At 56.5% G+C, this 18,110-nt stretch overlaps 2 protein-coding genes across 4 annotated transcripts in view; one reads left to right on the top strand and one right to left on the bottom strand.

The window, feature by feature from the left end:
- The window catches only part of TP53BP2 (tumor protein p53 binding protein 2), a 48,540-nt gene extending 41,949 nt beyond the window's left edge, over positions 1–6,591 (top strand). The window contains exons 16-18 of the mRNA XM_080651251.1: positions 30–196; positions 3,188–3,387; positions 5,845–6,591. Coding sequence (XP_080507377.1) covers positions 30–196; positions 3,188–3,387; positions 5,845–5,886 — 409 coding nt within the window. The 3' untranslated portion in view covers positions 5,887–6,591. The remainder of the gene's footprint in view (positions 1–29; positions 197–3,187; positions 3,388–5,844) is intronic.
- Positions 6,335–18,110, bottom strand: part of CAPN2 (calpain 2) — a 42,699-nt gene continuing 30,923 nt past the window's right edge. For 2 of the 3 annotated variants that reach the window (XM_080651252.1, XM_080651253.1), the window contains 7 exons: positions 17,425–17,482; positions 13,737–13,801; positions 12,154–12,222; positions 11,548–11,626; positions 10,062–10,178; positions 9,765–9,823; positions 6,335–7,518 (listed from right to left, as the gene is read on the bottom strand). In XM_080651252.1, the coding sequence (XP_080507378.1) occupies positions 7,495–7,518; positions 9,765–9,823; positions 10,062–10,178; positions 11,548–11,626; positions 12,154–12,222; positions 13,737–13,801; positions 17,425–17,482 (471 nt within the window). In that variant the 3' untranslated portion in view covers positions 6,335–7,494. Of the gene's footprint in view, positions 7,519–9,764; positions 9,824–10,061; positions 10,179–11,547; positions 11,627–12,153; positions 12,357–13,319; positions 13,802–17,424; positions 17,483–18,110 lie in introns of all 3 variants that reach the window. The other variant, XR_013959632.1, reaches the window with a different exon arrangement.

The following is an 18,110-nucleotide window of genomic DNA, read 5'->3' on the forward strand; positions in this document are numbered from 1 at the left end:
TTCCCAGCCCGCCGTGTCTCCCTCCACAGGACCCCCCTGCACTGCGCTGCCTCCTGCAACAACGTCCAGGTGTGTAAGTTCCTGGTGGAGTCGGGGGCCGCCGTGTTCGCCATGACCTACAGCGACATGCAGACGGCCGCGGACAAGTGCGAGGAGATGGAGGAGGGCTACACGCAGTGCTCCCAGTTCCTGTATGGTGCGTAGGCGCGAGTGACGTGTGCAGCACGCCGGGAAGCTGTCCCACTCACTTCTCGGGTGTAGTTCCATCAGCATGGTCATTATTTGGAAAACACGTTCGTGTCGCCCATAGTCCTGGGCATCGGAAACAGGGCCGCCTGGGCCACAGAGTCGGGGCAGCTTGTGTGCGTGCCTAGAAGCAGCCGTGGTCAGGGAGCCGTGTCTGACCACGTGGCACTGGGGCTCTGATCAGAAAAGGGTCCTTTGCTGAGCCTTTGCTGCTTAGTGAGGGACGGTGTGTCTTTGCAAGTGAGTAAACGGAACCCCCTCCTTCCACGCCGATCAAGGGAATGCAGTCGGTGTAAGAACCCCACGGACCCAAGCTCTCCCGCCAAGCAAACCTGTCCCAAACTTGATGTTTTAGAGCCAACTTTTTGGCTCTTGCGTTTCCTTGATGTTTGAGTTCATGGTTCTGGTTTTATCACAGCCGAGCACCTGGAGAAAGGGACTGGGAGATCAGTGGATAGAGGGTGGTTGCTCCTTATTTACAGAGAAATTTTATCATCTGCAAGTCTTAGAAGTTGAGCTTCATTTTCCGTCTCAGTTCAGCTTCAGAGGAGGTGAGAAGGGGAAGGAGGGATGAGGAGGTGCGAGGAGTCCATGGCGTTCAGGTGCACAGATTGTAGGACCCCTGAGGTTGGAGGCACAGGCTCTGTCTTCTCGGTCAGTTTTTTTTTTTTAAGATTTTTAGAGAGAGAGAGAGAGTACATCAGTGTGGGAGTGGGACATTGATCAGCTGCCTTCTGCAAGCCCCCTCCAGGGGATCGAGCCTGCAACCCTTTTTAAAAATAATTAAATCGCTCTGGCCAGGTGGCTCATTTGGTTGGAGCATCACCCCATATCCCATACACCCAAAGGTGGCGGGCTCAATCCCTGGTCAGGCATGTGTGGGATCGGTCTCTCTCTCTCTCTCTCTCTCTCTCTCTCTCTCTCTCTCTCTCTCTCTCTCTCTCTCTCTCGCTTTCTGACACACACACCCTCCCCCTCCTTCAAATCCATAAACATGTACTTGGGTGAGGATTTAAAAAGAAGTTAATCACCCGTATGTGAGTCCTCCGGTATGGTGTAGTCTTGCCCGCGTTGGGCCTTTCTGTAACATAAATGCTCCCGTGGAGCTGTGCTGGCCGTTTCCACTCCCCATTGCCGTGGAGACCGTCTGCGGTGCCGGGGCGGTGGTTCCTCTTCACTGTGCTGTGCTCGCTCCTTTTAATACTCTTCCGCATTAACCTTGCCACCCTGCTCCAGACAGACGCCAGGCTGTGCTCATGGCTCAGTGTGCCCATGCCTGTGGCGTTTCTGTGCTTGTCTCCCGGAGTCTGGAAGGGGCAGCCGCAGGACGCACGCGCCCGAGGGCTCTGCTCCAGCTCGCTCCGTGTGGCGGGCTGCGATGCCGTCTCGTGCGGCCTCGGTTCGCATGTCCCAAATTGCCAGTGCTGCTGAGCGGTGTTTTCTTTAAAGCAGTGATTTGTGAACTCTTAGTTTGGTAAATAGCAAAGTAACGGGACGTTTTCTCCCATTCCTGATGATTTATTGGAAATGAGACTCGAGTTGTCATTTTGAGAATACTAAAATATCTAGAATTTCTCACCTACCCCTTCCCCGTTCCCATCCCAAACAGATCAGGCGTCTGGCCAGCTTTCAAACTTGGTGGCATTAGCCTGGCCAGTGCAGCTCAGTGGTTGAGCATCGACCTATGAACCAGGAGGTCACAGTTCGATTCCCAGTCAGAGCACATGCCTGGGTTGCAGGCTCGGTCCCCAGTGTGGGGGCAGGAAGCAGCCGATCATTGATTCTCTCCATCATTGATGTTTCTCTCTCTCCCTCTCCCTTCCTCTCTGACATCGATAAAAATATAAAAAGCCCACAACTTTGTGGTGTTAGAGTCAGTCTCGTTGCCCTGAGACTGCGCTGTGATGCGTCTCCTGTCTTAGTCCTGTGGGAACGTTGGGTGGAAATTCACTTGTCCCCGTTCGGCAGCCTGACCCTTCTCCTGGGAGAGAACACTTTCCTTTCTTGTCCTGTTTCGCCCAGAGGGAGAGGCAGCCTTCGCGTAGTCGTTGGTGTCGGAAGCGTCAGTTCCTAAGGAGCAGTGTAGTGTTTACCGAGGTTGAAAAAACCTGACTTCAAAAGCAAGCAGGTGTTTTCCTAAAAACAAGGCGAAAACAGCAGTGACCGCTGCGTGGCTCGGGACCTTCTAGCCTCATCCCTTCCCTTCTCCTCCGCGTCCCCCCTCGCCCCCCCCCCCCCCCCCCCGCTGCCTGCCCTGTAAGGACTCTTACCCTCAGGAGCAGCACCCCGTGGGGGAGGAGGGCAGGGCTGGAGAGGGGGCTGGGGAGGAGGTCTTACAGAGTGGGCACTGCGGGACTTTCCTCTCCCCAGTTTGTGGATTTCACTGTCTTAGGATTCGGAGACTCGTCATTTTAGAGTTGACTGCATGCAGGCTTTTAAAAAATCATGTCTAAAGCACTCAGCCACATTCTGCATGCCAGCATATTTTATATATGGCTCTTTTTTCCGTCCCCACTTGGAAATGGATAGAGACCCCTTGAACAGATACACACTTCGGTTTCCCGCTGTAGCTCGGAGTTTTAGGGAAGGTGAGGCCGTGTCTGAGTTCCCTGCCTCGATGCTTCAGAGCAGGCTGGGAGGGGACGGCATGCGCTCACGCCTGTGTCCTCGCTGGAGCGGTTCTTTTCTGGCCCTGGGCTTGCAGAAGTCTGTGGGGAGGAGACTAGCGTGGAGAGGTGCTCGCGTGTGGTCAGTGTGAGAGCCGTGAGAGCCGGCAGCGCAGGTACCTCTGTCTGTTCCCTCTGCTCTGCGGGCCGCCCTCCCTGCTCTGCGTGCGAGTGTTCAGTGGAGAAGAGCCGGGGGCCCGCTTGCACCCGCGCAGGCTCCGTGAGCAGGGGTCCACTCCACGTTCCTCTCCTGTGCTGTCCTCCGCCCGCTGTAGGCGTCCAGGAGAAGATGGGCATCATGAACAAAGGCGTCATCTACGCGCTTTGGGATTACGAGCCTCAGCACGACGACGAGCTGCCCCTGAAGGAAGGAGACTGCATGACCGTCCTCCGCCGGGAGGACGAGGACGAAGTGGAGTGGTGGTGGGCGCGCCTGAACGACAAGGAGGGCTACGTCCCCCGCAACCTGCTGGGGGTGAGTCACCCCGACCCGGGCGAGGTTTTGGGAGGGGCTTTGTGAAAACCCCTGGGTGTTAGGGGACATGGAATTTAAAATGTGGATGGTCTAGATTTAGGCGAAAAGCCGCATTTTCAGTGGTTCCTGTGGCTGGCCAGTTGCACATGTCCATGTGTGCCGGGCCTGGAGGTCCGGGCCCTGTCTGCGTGGGCAGGTCGAGCGAAGGTACCTGGCTAACGTGATGGGCAGCGAGCTCATGACATGGGAAATGAGTGTGTTTACATCGGGATTTGCAACTCCGGCAGCAAATAGGATTCTTTGTTATTTCTCTGCTGTTTGGTTTTAAGTTTCATAAAAACCAGAAAATAGTAAGATCATGTAAACCAAGAGCACACGAGGGGAGGGCCGAGCTCAGTAAAGACTCAGCAGGGCCTTCAGGGAGAAGGCTGGGGCGGACGGGAGGAGTGGGAGGAACACCTTGTGGACTTGGCACGAGCCGCCTTCACAGGTTCCGTGTTGTATGCCGTGTGTGCGCCTGGGGCCCGTGGCCGCGGAACCAGGCAGAGAAATGTGAGTGAGCTGAGAGACTGAGCTCACAGCTTAAAGGTACAAGCGCTTTCAGAGCCTGTGGGTGAGGAAGTAGGCGCGTCTGAGGGCGGGAAGGGCCGCTGTCACCTACAAGGAACAGCACGCAGGTCAGTAGCCCTAGCCCCCACTCCGGGCAGGTGCCCGAGCCCTGGGATCTGGGTGACGGGGCCGCGGGAGGCAGGTGGGGAGGCTGGAGAAGATCGCCTCCCGAGACTGAGGGCAGAGCGGGTGCCTGACCGGGGCTGGGAGGTGGCTCTGTTGGTGCTGCCATCAGCTGTGGGCAGTCATGGCCTGTGCCCACTTAGAGCTTCGACCGGCCGCGAGGCTCTGACCCAGCCTCTGTCTGGCGCCCTGCGGCCGAGCTGGTTAAAGTGACTCGTGCCGGGGCCCGGGCGGCCGGCTGGTGACCAGCCTGTCCTCCCGACTCTCCCTTCTCCATTGTTGCTTGTCTGCTGTGCAGCCTAAATGACTTCACCCGTCCCCACGCTGCCTGTGATGCAAGGTCTATTACTGAACAGACAGTGCTCCTCCTCGTCGTCGTAACGTCAATGACAGAGGATCGTGGAGTGAAGAGAAACAGGCCGTGGGGCCCTTTAAAGGCTTTGGAGTCCCCAGAGGAAGTAGAAGCACGGAGGTGGCTCTCCTCCGCGCCCCGCTCGCTTCTGCTCAGTCCTTAGCACCAGGGAAAGGCGTGTCTGAGCGCCACTTCCCCTCGGACAACCCCACCAACAAACACCGCCTTCTTCAGCCTCTTAGCCGGGAGAAGCGCGGCCCCGGGAGCTGGTTGCTGTTTGGGCCTCATTTCAGTCCCTGACAAGGAGGTCCTGTGGTGGCGGCGCGGGGGGGTCCCGGGGAGCAGTGGCCAGCCCCGGTCTGCCCATGCGTGTGGCGCGGAGCTCCTGAAATCGGGCTGCACTGAAGACTCCTTTCAGCCCAGCGCTTCACAGTCTTAGTCCTCTGGAAATCTCCTCTGGAGAGAAGTGGCCTCCACACCACAGTCCTTTGTTTGTTTCTTCGAAATTTAAAAAGAAAATTGCATACGTGTCGAATTTTTAGCCAGAGGCTCAGCTACGAGCTTAGAAAATTGTGCTGGCTAAATGTCTTTGCTCGGAGAGAAAAATAACCCTTTATATAACGTGGATCCTCCAGTTACTTTTTCAGTTTTGGCTGGAAGCCTGACTCCTTTCTTTCAGTAAAACCTTTTTTCCCCTTGGTGAGAGGAGAGGGAGGGGGGGAGGGGGGGCTTTTGTTCGGTCCCCAGTTGAATTACTAGCTTGACTTGCTCTTGGCTTCCGGACTGGGGATCTTGTGACCTTCACATACACGCTCCTCTCCAGCTCTTGTTATGGAAAACACAGCCCCACAAAATCCTAAAACAAAACACTCCACTTATCCCTCCTCGGATCTGGAGACTTTTAGTCTGCGGCCTTTCGCTCCTGACGGCCGGGGTCCCATGACACAGCTGTGTCTGTCGTGAATCAAGTTGAAAGAGACGTGAATCTCTTACGTTTCCCCTGAAATGGGAGCTTCGGGTGCGGGACATGTAGCGTGTTGCGGGTCACCGCAGCCGGTGGCATCCTCGTCAGACTTGTTCACAGGGCGGCAGGCTGTGCGATTGAGCTCATGCTGAGATCATCGTGGGTTATGTCCCTGCACCGTGGCGTTGTGCCGCTAAGGGACCCTGTGGCTTCTGAGTGTCCCTGAGCTGAGAGTTGCTACGTGTGAATCTTTGCGTCCTCAGGCAACTCTGGGGGCTTCGCGAGGCAGAAGGAATCCTTTTCTTAAACAGTTTCTTTCCTGTCCCCCCATCGCCCACCCCCTATTTCCTGAGCTGTTCTGCTCCCACGTGTTTGTACGTATGTAAACATTTTGTAAACTCTCTTACAGCTGTACCCAAGAATTAAACCGAGACAGAGGAGCTTGGCCTGAAACCGGATTGAATGTAGTTAATGAAGAATTAATCTCTGTTATCACTAAGAAGTCATAGGATTGTTTGGGGCACAGTCTCACCAGACTTGTTTTAATGGCGCTGTGACCGGTGCTCTGGAAGAAATGAAGGATGGAAGGACTTGCTGTGGTGCAGGACAGCGGCACCAGGAAATGGAGCTTAGGCGGAAGAGACCTCATTGTGCTGGGACAGGCGTGCCAGGAGCCACTCAGAGACACAGCGACAGCCTCTTTCCGCAAGAAGCGGCCACTTGTCGGGCTCCTGGGAGACGCTTGGAGTTTCCCAGCACCTGCCTCTGTACCTGTCCCAACACGGGAAGGACCAGTGCCATCAGGGGCCACCTCTGATGGCCCCAGCACCAGCTGCTCAGGGGCCCCGATGAAGGCTCGAAGGTGCGCTGCCCGTGCATTGTCAGTGAAGAGCGGTTGGTAGCCAGCGAGCAGGGACTTTATTGTTACACGTGCTTGTAGCATTTTAAGAATTATGCATATATTTGAAATATTGAAACCAAGCTACACGACAGATAATTAGGTTTGGAATCTTGTTTTTAGGCCGCATTTGAATCTATATTTATTGCCTTTTGTATCTTGGAAATTAGAGACTTGTTATAAACTTACCCATAACATTTGTCAAGTTCATAGCTGACTTTGAAAACAGTTGTAATAAAAGTGAACTGTGGGACTTGGCGCGCCTGCTGGTTTTGGTTTTGTGTGTCACGCACCACCCCCACCTGGGAATCGGGTGTCGCCCCGGGTCAGGAGGAAGCAGGCTGCAGTGTGCCCGGCCACCCCGCCAGGAAGCACAGCACACACTGGGGTGCCCAGGCGACTTTATTTAACAGCACATTCGGCAGGAGGTAAGGCAACAAGGCAGCATTCCTGTAATGTTAGCACAGCCCCAGGGAAGCGAGAAACGAGCTGTCGTCTCTTCGGGGCTCCCTCGCCCGACCCCCCACTCTGCACGACGCTGGAGGTGGCCGAGTGTGGGAGCTTGCCCTTCGGTATTTTGAACTCGGTGTAGGGCCACATCAGGGTCCTGTAAACTGTCTCCTGTTTAACCGGTGACAGAGGTGGGTGTGCTCACCTGCTCCAGGGGCCTTGACAGGATTCCCTGTTGATCATCATACTAGTATTTCGATTTTACTTAAGGGAACTGGTGAGCCCTGAGCTGCTGTTTGGTAAATGTCGAAGCTGCATTTTTGAACTTGAAGTTGCTTTCAGTATTCCCAGCAGGACCTTGTGTCCTCTGAGATCGACTGTTTGCTCAGCTGTTTAAAACACCTGCATTTTTTTTTTTTTTACCTGATTGAATATTGCTCTAAGGGACCGTGTGTGTAAAAGTAAAAAGTGTATCCTATGTACAGGTTTAAAGCTTTCTTTGAGGCGGTCGAGGGTTAAGCGACTCCCTCGCATTTAGTCTAACGATATGCAAATCCTTTCCTATCTCAAATGGTATCGTTATGTTCGGCTATCATCATCGGCTTAAGTAAATGTTCCCGCAATCGAGGTCCGGATAAAAGTTTCTCTGTGAAAGCAGTCTGTGGCTGGTTTTCTTTCACGAGAAGTCTTCAGGCAAATTTGTTTATAACTTCAAAGCACTGAGAAACAGAGCCACTGGGAGGAAGGAAAAAAAAAAATCAACTCAGTGACTGTTTTTAAAATGAAAGGCAGTTTACCTGGAGATGATTCCGAAGGACTGACCTGGTGCCAGAAAAGCTGAGCGAGGCTGAAGATACAGTGTGCCAGCTCCCACCTTTTTCTACCTGAATTCTAGAATCGTGTTTTTAACAGGCTAGTAAAAGGCTGATATTGGAAGCAGATGGTCACGAATTATATTCAGGGTTGAATGAGACACATGAAATGTGCAACTCGGACAACATCTGGGTTATTACATTCACTCTGGGTTTTTTTGTTATTGTTAATCCTCACCGGAGGATATTTTTTCTATTGATTTTTAGAGACTGGAAGGGAGGGAGGGAGGCTGGGAGAGAAAGGTCGATATGGGAGAGACGCTTCGATTAGTTGCCGCCTGCCCCTGTCCTGACTGGGACTGGGGATCGAACCTGCAATCCAGGTACGTGCCCTTGACCGGGAATCGAACCCGAGACCCTTCAGTGCACAGGCCAACGCTCTGACCCCTGAGCGACCACCCCATCAGTAGGTAGTCTGGGGTGTACCCTTAAACGAGTGGTTTTCAACCTTGGTTCTTACTGGAGTCCTCTGGGAGCTCGAATACGGGTTCGGACCGAACCGGCCTGGATGGGCCTGGGTAGCAGGACTTGGCGGAGTCGGCAGGTGATGTCACCTGCTGCCAAGGCTGAGCAGACTGCAAACCGCGGGGGTTTTCTTGACGTGGCGTTGCTCGCCCTCAGCAAAGACAACTAGAGTGTGGGCAGCTCTAGGCGCCTGAGGAAGGGGCGGCGAGGACAAGAGGGGGACGAGGGTCGGGGGAGGTGTTTCCCTGGGCAGTGGGGTGGGTGGGCCGAGATGGCAGCCGGCCGGCGTGGGCGGTGGGAGCTGGGGAGGAGTGGTGTTGCCAGCAACAACGGTCAAGGGCTAGAGTGTCCAGGACTTAGCAGCTGGCACATTGGTGTCAATGGTGTGGCCTCCCCGGGAGACCGCCATCTCAGGGTAGGGCTGTCGCCTGGGCGACCCCGTTCTCAGCAAGCCCATGTGACTTGTGACCAGCTAAGCATCCTCTCGGTTGGCTGAAGGTGCTGCGGGTGCATCAGGGAGCCAAACAGTTCTTCAGGTGCTGGCTCTCTCTAGATTTCAAAACTCAAGGAAAAGGGTTGCCTTCTTAGGACTTAGCTCCTCTCTGGTTCGTGGGGACTTGGTCACTGCCCTGTCCCCCCCAACCCCGCCCCAGCACTGCCCCCCGACCCAGCCCTGGCAGCTTGGTGCCCCGCGCACGGGAGTGCCGGCCGAAGCCGATGGTAATGAAAGCGTCCCCGAGCTGGCTTCTTTCTCGGGTGGGAGGGAGGCTGCTGTCGCCGGGATGGCGGGAGGACACGGTGCCTGGGTGGCGTCGGTATCCCAGTTTAATTCGGGTTGATGAGCTTTTCAGAAGGGGCCTTGCTGGGTTCCAGACTCAGGAGCACAATACTTTCTTAAGGGAAGCTTAGTTCCTATTGTTCATTTTATTTTTTTAAAAAAATAAAAAATATATTTTTAGCCCTAACCAGTTTGGCTCAGTGGATAGAGCATCGGCCTGCGGACTGAAGGGTTTTATTTTATTTTTTATATGTTTTCATTGATTTCAGAGAGGAAGGGAGAGAGATAGAAACATTAATGATGAGAGAGAATCATGGATTGGCTGCCTCCTGCACGCCCCCCACTGGGGATCAAGCCCACAACCCGGGCATGTGCCCTGACTGGCAATTGAACCGTGACCTCCTGGTTCATGGGTTGATGCTCTACCACTGACCCACGCCGGCCGGGCTGTTTATTTTATTTAAAGGGGGAAGGAGGAGAGGAAAGTGATTTTCTCGGCAGCTATTTTAAGTCCATCTGTTCTAAGAATGCTCTTGAATTTCATCTAAAGGGTTTCCTTCTAGAAGGCCCTTGGCCCAGGCTTGCTGGTTAGCAGGGTGCGTTTCTAAGAGGGGTCTGCAGCCCCCTCTGCTCATCTCCTCCCAGTGCTGCCCTCAGGCGGAGCTCCTGGGAGCAGGGACCAGGTGCGCTTCCCGGCGCTCTAGCACCAGTCGGAAGCTGGGGAGAGACTGCAGATACAGTGCAGCGTGGGGTCCTAGCAGACCAGAGAGCTTTCAAACAGCAGGTCAACCAACCACAGGTCCCTGTCCCCCAGGCGACAGCCCTCCCCTCCCGTCCCCATCCGAGCGAGGGGGTGGTGTACTTACAGAGATAAGGTCGAGCTGTATGGTTCCCGTGTTCTCGGGGTCCAGCTGCTTAAATATCCCTGGGGAGGAAGAGAAGCCGGGTGTCACCCGTGAGCGAGCTGCAGCGACGGGCACATCATCTCCTTCCCCTCTGACCGCCGCGTCACTGAGTCTCCCAAGCCGTGGTTTCTTCCCTCCTTCCCCAAATGAGGAGGGTTTCCACCCTCCACTGGACAGACAGCCTGTGGTCCCGGCGTGGAAGGCGGGTTGCTTTCACGCGTGGGAACCGACACGCGTCTTCCCCGGGCGGTCACTTACTGAAGAGCGTTTCCAGGCGAATCAAGCAGCGGACGAAGTTATCGAAGTCGATGATGAGGTCGTCGTCGGCGAAGCGAGCCACGATGACCTGGTGGAGCTGGCAGGGCAGCTTGAAACCTGAGGGGAGAGGACGCTGGCTCAGGAGGGACCGCGCCCCGACCTCTGAACACAGAACCGACGTGGCCCTTGAATGGCAACTACGATCGCTCTCCTGTCTGCAGCCGAGGAGGCCCGCTTGGTCTTGCAGAGCCAGGGCCTTCGACCATCATTTCCAGACTGTTCCCCTGCACCCTGCCTGGCTCCTCACTGCCCAACAGGGAGGACTTGTCCTGTCTGTTCCCATTTCCACGGTCACACCGTTCCAGGGGGTAAGCCGCTGCCTCTCCTGTTTGGTTAGCGCTGCGTCATCTTGGCGACTAGATTCTTCCTGGGTGTCTGTGCAGAAGCTGCTCATGGTAAACGAATATGATTTCCCTCCAGGAATAGATTTGTTTTGGGGTCCTGGCTGCCTGGGAGCAAGGTCACACTTCCCAGCATCCCTTGCAGCCCTCTGGGGCCTCGTGACCACGTTCCGGCAGCGGGACCTGTGTGCAGTGACCTGTGTGTCTTTCCCTCCGTCAGTCAGCCCGTTGCCGGGGGGGGGGGGGGTGTGATGGCAGGCCACCCTGGGTCCCATGGCAACATTCTAAGGGCTGATGACAGAGCAGCCGGGTCCCTAACAGCAGGGGGTACCCTCCCAGCCTTGAACTTCTTCAGCTTGGGGAGTTGTTAAGTGAGAAAAAGATGTATCTCATTTAAGCCAGTGATCTGGGCGTCTTTGCTAATACAGTGAACAATCACACATCGTCCTATCTGTCCCCCCAAACACAGCCGTCTCCCACGCTGCCGTGTCCCTTTTATCGGTATCCCATTCTGCCAGGGACTTCCCCGTAAGAGGTGCAGAGACACCCCATGTGTGCCTAACCCACACTGTACCCCAAAGGGGGAGCTGGGGGCGCTGCTGAGAGTTGGCCTTGCCTGCTGGACCTGCCAGGCTTCTCGGAAGGAGGCTTAGCTGCAGGACGGCCTCGTGGGCAGAGCATCTGGGCCTCATTTGGTTTTACCCATCGGCCTTCACGGGGCGCGAACGGGGTGGGTTTGTACTAAACGGGCACCTGCTTTATCTCGCCGCTCACCGACTACGTGCTGTGTTGTGTGCGTCACGTACACTCCCAATGAGGCAACAGCGCCGTCACCCTAGCCGGTGTGGCTCAGTGGGCAGAGTGTCAGCCTGTGGACTGAAGGGTCCCAGGTTCTATTCTAGTCAGGGCACATGCCCGGGTTGCGGGCTCGATCCCATTGTAGGACATGCAGGAGGCAGCCAGCCGATCAATGATTCTCTCCCATCATTAATGTTTATCTCTCTCTCTCCCTTCCTCTCTGAAATCAATAAAAATATATTTTTAAAAATTAAAAAAAAAGGAAAAGCGCGATGGTGAAGTCTCACCTGCTTCTTCTAAGGCTTTCCTCATCTCGTAGGAGTTCATGGTGCCGGACCTGTCCACGTCGATCTCCCGGTAAATCTTCTGGAATGGCATGGGCAGGACGTTATGAGAACCTGCCCCGGGCAGGGAAGGTGCCGGCCCTCGGTGCAGAGGGGCCGGTTTGCCACTCCACGCCTCCCGCCCCGTCAGGAGAATCGCCATTTCTTTCTTCAGTAGCTGATGGTATTTTGCCTCTGCCTCTGTGTGAGCCGGATCGTAAACCCCACATCCAGTCAGCCAGCCAACTACCGGTGGTCCGCGTTCCTGTCTCCCATGTTTGTACACTCGGGCCGTTACAACGCCAAAGCACAAGAGGCCACACAGCCTTCTGAGGGCGGCTTCCAGAAGACCCGTGTCTGGTCAGCGAGCTGAAGGCGGGGAGCGGCCTCCGAGCCTGCAAAGCCCTCGCTCTGTGCTCTGGGCATTCGCCTGGCCCTGCCTTCACTCATCCTGAGCTCACGGCCTGGGAGACGGCCCTGCCCCTCCCGCAGAGCCGCCGTGTCCACAGGCCCGTGCGCAGCGCGTCCCGACACAGGCCCCGGCCCTGCCGTCCGCCCTCCCGCGCTTACTTGGTACTTTTGAATCTTCGTCCAAAGAACGTAGAACTCCTTCAGGCCCAGCTTGCCGCTGCCGTCCGACTGCCTTCGGTTAAGGAAAGCCACTGGACACTCTGGGACCACAGGGGCTCTGGCGGGGCCCTCCCACGGGAGACACCTGCTGCTCCCTGCGCCCCGCTCGCTGATTGGTCTGGGTGCCATGGAGACCCCGGATCCTGACAAAAAGGAGCTGTCAGATGACAGGCAGGGGGCTTCAGGTGGCTTGCCGATTCGGGGAGTATTCTTGGGCGCATTTCTAAGAGGCCTTTTGGGAGGGAGCAGCACAGTGGGTGCCGGAGCCCACGAGACAGAACTTCTTAGAAGCTTGGACCACCCCTGCCAGCACTTCTCAGGGGCGTCAGGAACACGGCGGGAAACGACGGTGCCTCTGCCCCGGGGGCAGGCGGGGGCCTGGGAAGGCGCGAGCGAGAGCAAAGGGCAAGGAGATGCTCGGGGAGGGTGGGCCCCGTCTCCACAGTCAACAACATCGTGGCCAGAGGAAACATTCGCATCAGAGATCTCATGGCTTAGGGCAGTGGTCGGCAAACTCATGAGTCCACAGAGCCAAATATCAACAGGACAACGATTGAAATTTCTTTTGAGAGCCAAATGTTTTAAACTTAAACTTCTTCTAATGCCACTTCTTCAAAATAGACTCGCCCAGGCCGTGGTATTTTGTGGAAGAGCCACACTCAAGGGGCCAAAGAGCCGCATGTGGCTCGCGAGCCGCAGTTTGCCGACCACGGGCTTAGGGAATACAGGCAACAACACAGACTGGACCTGGGCAGGTCCGCTTCCCTGCGGATGTTTTCTAATAAATATGCCCAGCATTCTAAGTGTATTTTCTCTTAGGACTTCAATGACATTTCCGGTAGCTTACTTTAGTGTAAGAATCTATAATAATAAAAGCGTAATATGCTAATGAGACCGGACATCCTTCCGGACGAAGCTGGGGCTGCAAGGGAAGCCCGGGTCCCGGGTCCCGGATGCCTGCCAGTGGCCAGAGGGAAGCCCGGGTCCCCGGTGCCAGGGGGAATCCGGTGCTGGCATCCGGGGGAAGGAAGGCCTACTCTTGCACGAATTTCGTGCATCGGGCCTCTAGTATGGTATATAATGCCTGTCGCATACAATATACGTACATCAACTGTTGATGGTATTGGTAAGACTTCCGGTCAACAGTAGGTCATTGGTCGTTAAGTTTTGAGGAAGTCGAAAGTTACACGAGGATTTTCGATGATGTGGGGGTCGGTGCCCCTCGTTGTTCAAGGGTTAAGCATGTTTTCCTAGAGGAAGAAGTGGAAACACAGCCAAGCGCTTGGGGCAGAGGATGGTGGGCGTACCGTGGGAGTGTCCTGCCCCAGTCCCAGGGACACGCCCACTGCTCCCTGAGCCTGGGGCCTGTCGCTTTCCCTCCCTGAAGTTACCCGTTCCCTCGTGACAACGGTCCTACACCCGCACAGCAGCTGGCCTCTCTGGAGGGCAGCGTGTCTGGCTCTCTCTGCAGGGTGACACGGCAAGCCCCCGGCCCGTGTTCTCCGGGGCACGTGAAAGGATACATCCAGCATGTCAACCATGATCTTGCAGGTCTCGATGCTGAAGCCATCGGACTTGATATCTTGGCCTAGAAGACAAGGTAAGAGAGACAGGAAAACCTCCGACAGCCGCACTGGCGAGAGAACTTCCCACCGCGGCGGCAGCGTCCTGGGTCGGCACCTCTGGATACGGTAGCCGCTGGAAAGACGGGAAGTAGCGCATCTGGCTACTGGCTCTGCCCGGACAGTGCAGAGGCGCCTGTCTGCTCTGTGTACCTTTCCTGGTGGTGGTGGCCACCCTCGCCTGAGGGTGTTTATCCATTGGTTTTTCAGGGAGAGGGGAAGACAGAGAGGAACATCGATGGGAGAGAGACACATCGATGGGTGGCCTCCTGCACACACCCCAGGGCCCAGGCCGGGGAGGAGCCCGCCACCAAGGTACGTGCCCTTGACCAGAATCGAAACCACGATGCTTTGGTCTATAGGCTGACGCTCCATCCACTGACCCAAGCCGGCCAGGGCCACCAGTGCTTTTAAAATAAGTAAAACAACCATGACGGACTGAGTCCTGAAGTGCTCCCAGGTGCAGTCACCGTGGGAAAGAAACGTGGGGGCACGTGAGTTCATGAGGCCCAGAAGCCACTGGAGACACTGCTCTCTCCCAGGCGGGTCCCCTCTCCTTGGTGCTGGCACGAGACCCTGCCACCCTGTGAGTCTGGTCCCCGCAGACTTCACGAGGAGCCCACCATTTTTGTCGCATCCTCATAAAGGTTAGACCCTAACCCGTCTCAAAGCTGCCTGTCTGGGCCCGACCCCTTTTCAGGTGTGGACAGGGGGCTGTATGAGGGGTGTGGGCAGGGGGCTGTGTGAGGGGCGTGGGCAGGGGCTGTGTGAGGGGCGTGGGCAGGGGCTGTGTGAGGGGCGTGGGCAGGGGCTGTGTGAGGGGCGTGGACAGGGGCTGTGTGTGGGGCGTGGGCAGGGGGCTGTATGTGGGGCGTGGGCAGGGGGCTGTATGTGGGGCGTGGACAGGGGGCTGTGTGTGGGGCGTGGACAGGGGGCTGTGTGAGGGGCGTGGGCAGGGGGCTGTGTGAGGGGCGTGGGCAGGGGCTGTATGAGGGGCGTGGACAGGGGGCTGTATGAGGGGCGTGGGCAGGGGGCTGTATGAGGGGCGTGGGCAGGGGGCTGTATGAGGGGCGTGGGCAGGGGCTGTATGAGGGGCGTGGACAGGGGGCTGTGTGAGGGGCGTGGACAGGGGGCTGTGTGAGGGGCGTGGGCAGGGGGCTGTGTGAGGGGCGTGGGCAGGGGGCTGTGTGAGGGGCGTGGGCAGGGGGCTGTGTGAGGGGCGTGGGCAGGGGCTGTGTGAGGGGGTGTGGGCAGGGGCTGTGTGTGGGGCGTGGGCAGGGGCTGTGTGAGGGGTGTGGACAGGGGGATGTGTGTGGGGCGTGGGCAGGGGCTGTGTGTGGGGCGTGGGCAGCCAGGAGTCACCAGGCAGCTGGGAGGGAGGTCCCTAGCTCAGCGGCCCGGGGGAGGCTGGAGTCGGAGGCCAAGCGGCCTGGTTTCCACCCCCGCCCTCCATCTGTGCGGAAACAATGAGGCTTTAGTCAACGTGGCCCATGCGGCCACACGTCTGAAGAGCCCTATGACCTCACCGGTGCCTGGCAGCCGCGGGGCAAACACCACGGCCTTGTTTTCCCTCCAGATTGGAGCGGGGGGAGGGCAAGCACCAGGCCTGTTGGGGGAGCCCTGCCCGGCCCCCTGTGACTCCGGAGCTCTAACAGCCATTGGTCCGGTGGCCGCGGGGCAGGAGCCAGTATCTCCGGAGACCCCGCGGGCCCTGGGCTCCGGGCTCCAAGAGGAGGATCTGCTTCGCCTCTGGGGTTAGTCCAGGGATGGCTGGGGACGCCCCCAGGGCTGACGCTCCGGACTGACAGCATGCACGCCTGTGTCTGGCCCAGGCTTATCCCTTCTGACACACGCCCTACTCCTGGGCTGCTATTTTACTCCCAAAGGCACCCGGCTCTTGTGATCATCTGAGGGGCAAAAACACTTCTGGGGGAGTCAAGTTATGGGAGCCCAGTGTGGCTCCGTGGTGAGCGTCGACCTATGAACCAGGAGGTCACGGTGCGATTCCCGGTCGGGCCACATGCCGGGGTTGCAGGCTCGATCCCCAGTAGGGGGCGTGCAGGAGGCAGCCGATCCATGTTTCTCTCTCATCATTGATGTTTCTATCCCTGCAACAATAAAATATCGTACAAGGATTTTTGACTGTGGGGGATTGGTGTGTGTGTGTGTGTGTATGTGTGTGTCTCCCCCTACTGGTCAGCAAGGTGAACAATCAGTCCTTGCGTGTTTCCTGCTGACCGCTGTGCACGCAGCCTGGCCCTCCAGCCCCTCGGGTCTCTGTCCACTTTGCTCCTTCTCTGCGGAAGCCCGGCGCCTGGGCCCAGAGCCGCCATTTTGGGGCCTTGACGTCGCCTGCCTGGCCGTCGGCTCAAATGAAGGGACTTTTCTCCCACACTCAGCCCGCTTACACACACATTTGGGAGATACGCTTTTTAACGTCATTCCCTTAGTTTGAGTATAAGACGGTCCATTTATTTGTCATCCTGGCTGATTACCGATCGATGTCTCTCCATCGGTGATCTCCTACTAGAGACGGCCAGGGGACGCAGGGACTTGGGGTGCTTCCCGGGCTGCTCAGCTTACTGTTACCAATGACTCACCACCATAGCCACCATTTCTGGGGTGCAGGCTTTGTGCAGGCAGTTTCTACGCCAAGCATGTCAAACTCACGGCCCGCGGGCTGCATGCTGCCCACAGTGAATATTTTTGTGGCCCAACCAATATAATGGTATGTAAGGAACGTTTTAATAAAACTTTCATAACTTAATTTTTATAATATTCTGTTATACATCATTATCAATGACGAACTACAATGTTCGCTAATGACTGATTACTGTAATCCTGTTGCATTCATTTCCCTTACGCCCTTACACGCAGGCGCACCATTTCTCTCCACTAATACCAGCAGCGAGTATTTCAGCAGCCGATGGCCACGGCATTAGTCTTGGACTGACTTGTTTGGTGTGCGCAACGGGAAAGATTTTGCTTCCGGAGAACAGGAAAAATAGGTGTATTTGCATTAAGCTTATTAATTTGTGCAGTTATTCAGTGTCTGGTAAGTTAATGTTCAAGAAAAAGTATTAATTTAATTTTTATTAAAATGTTCTATTATTTCATGTTAACGATGACTCATTATTTCAGCCCTTTGTATTCCGCAGGTCTCTATCGAAGTAAACCTGCATTTCTATGAAAACGGAAGCTGTTGTTTTTTTGCGGCCCCCACACACTTAGACCTTGTTTATGTGGCCCGTGTCAGCCTTTGAGTGTGACATGCTTGCTCTGCGCGTTACTCATTTAAGAGGTAAGTAGTAACGTGACTATCCAGCAGGTGAGGAATCGAGTCCGGAAGGTTCTATGACCGGGTTTAGGTCCCAAAGCCAGTGAGCAGTGGAGCCGGGAAGTGACTGATCTCAAGGCCCCGGAACCCGGGTTGTTTTGAGAATCACGTCACGTAGACCCCCTCAGCCCCTCCTCGGGGGTGGCATTCACCGGGAGAAGGGCGTGCCGGTGCAGGCACAGCAGCCGAGACGGGGCAAGGCCGGCTGCAGGGGAAGGAGCGGGTGCGGGTTTGCACGGAGGGGAGACTTACGCTTGGCGAGAATTCGTCTCAGGATGGTCTGCAGCTCGAAGGCAGAGATCTCCGCATCCTGTGGGCATGCAAGCAGGGCATCGGTATCGGTCCCCGGGAGCCGCGTGGCACACGGAGCCATCACGTGCCCTGGACGCCGGCTCCGCCCAGCCCTGCGAGCCGTGCCCGGGGCAGGTCTCTGCGTGTGCGCCTCCCGCAGGCCCCCCGGAGCTGCTGGCGGGAAGGGGGCCCGACCCCTGATCTAACAGAGTCTCAGTGTGCACGGTGCTCGCTTAGTCGTCCCCACTCTGCAGGGGAAACAGATAAACTGTCCACTCCTCCCGCGCTGGTGGTCTGTCCCCCACCTCCCCCTGCAGCCGCCTTCCTCGCCCTCTCAGCCTCGGACCTGGCTCCCCGTGAGCTGGTCCGGCCCGCGGTCCCGCAGGGCGGGCCCGGCACTCTCTCAGGACTCAGCCGTCTCCACTCCCCCCTCACACAGAGTAAATGGGGGGCAAGCCCATTGATGAGACCCAGGGTGGCCTTTTCTTGGAGTCATGGGAAGAAAAAGGGCTGAAGAACTCTGTAGCCAACGGAGGCCCACATGGCTGAGGGATTTTTGTAAGAAAAGGGGAGTCCGATACCCTGTTGTGAGGGGCTCGCCTTGTCCATCTCCCCACATATCTTAGTGGAAATCAAGGCTGAGGGGC

The sequence above is a fragment of the Plecotus auritus genome, assembly GCF_963455305.1.
Source record: "Plecotus auritus genome assembly, chromosome: 14".
In the NCBI taxonomy this organism is placed as follows: Eukaryota; Metazoa; Chordata; class Mammalia; order Chiroptera; family Vespertilionidae; genus Plecotus; species Plecotus auritus.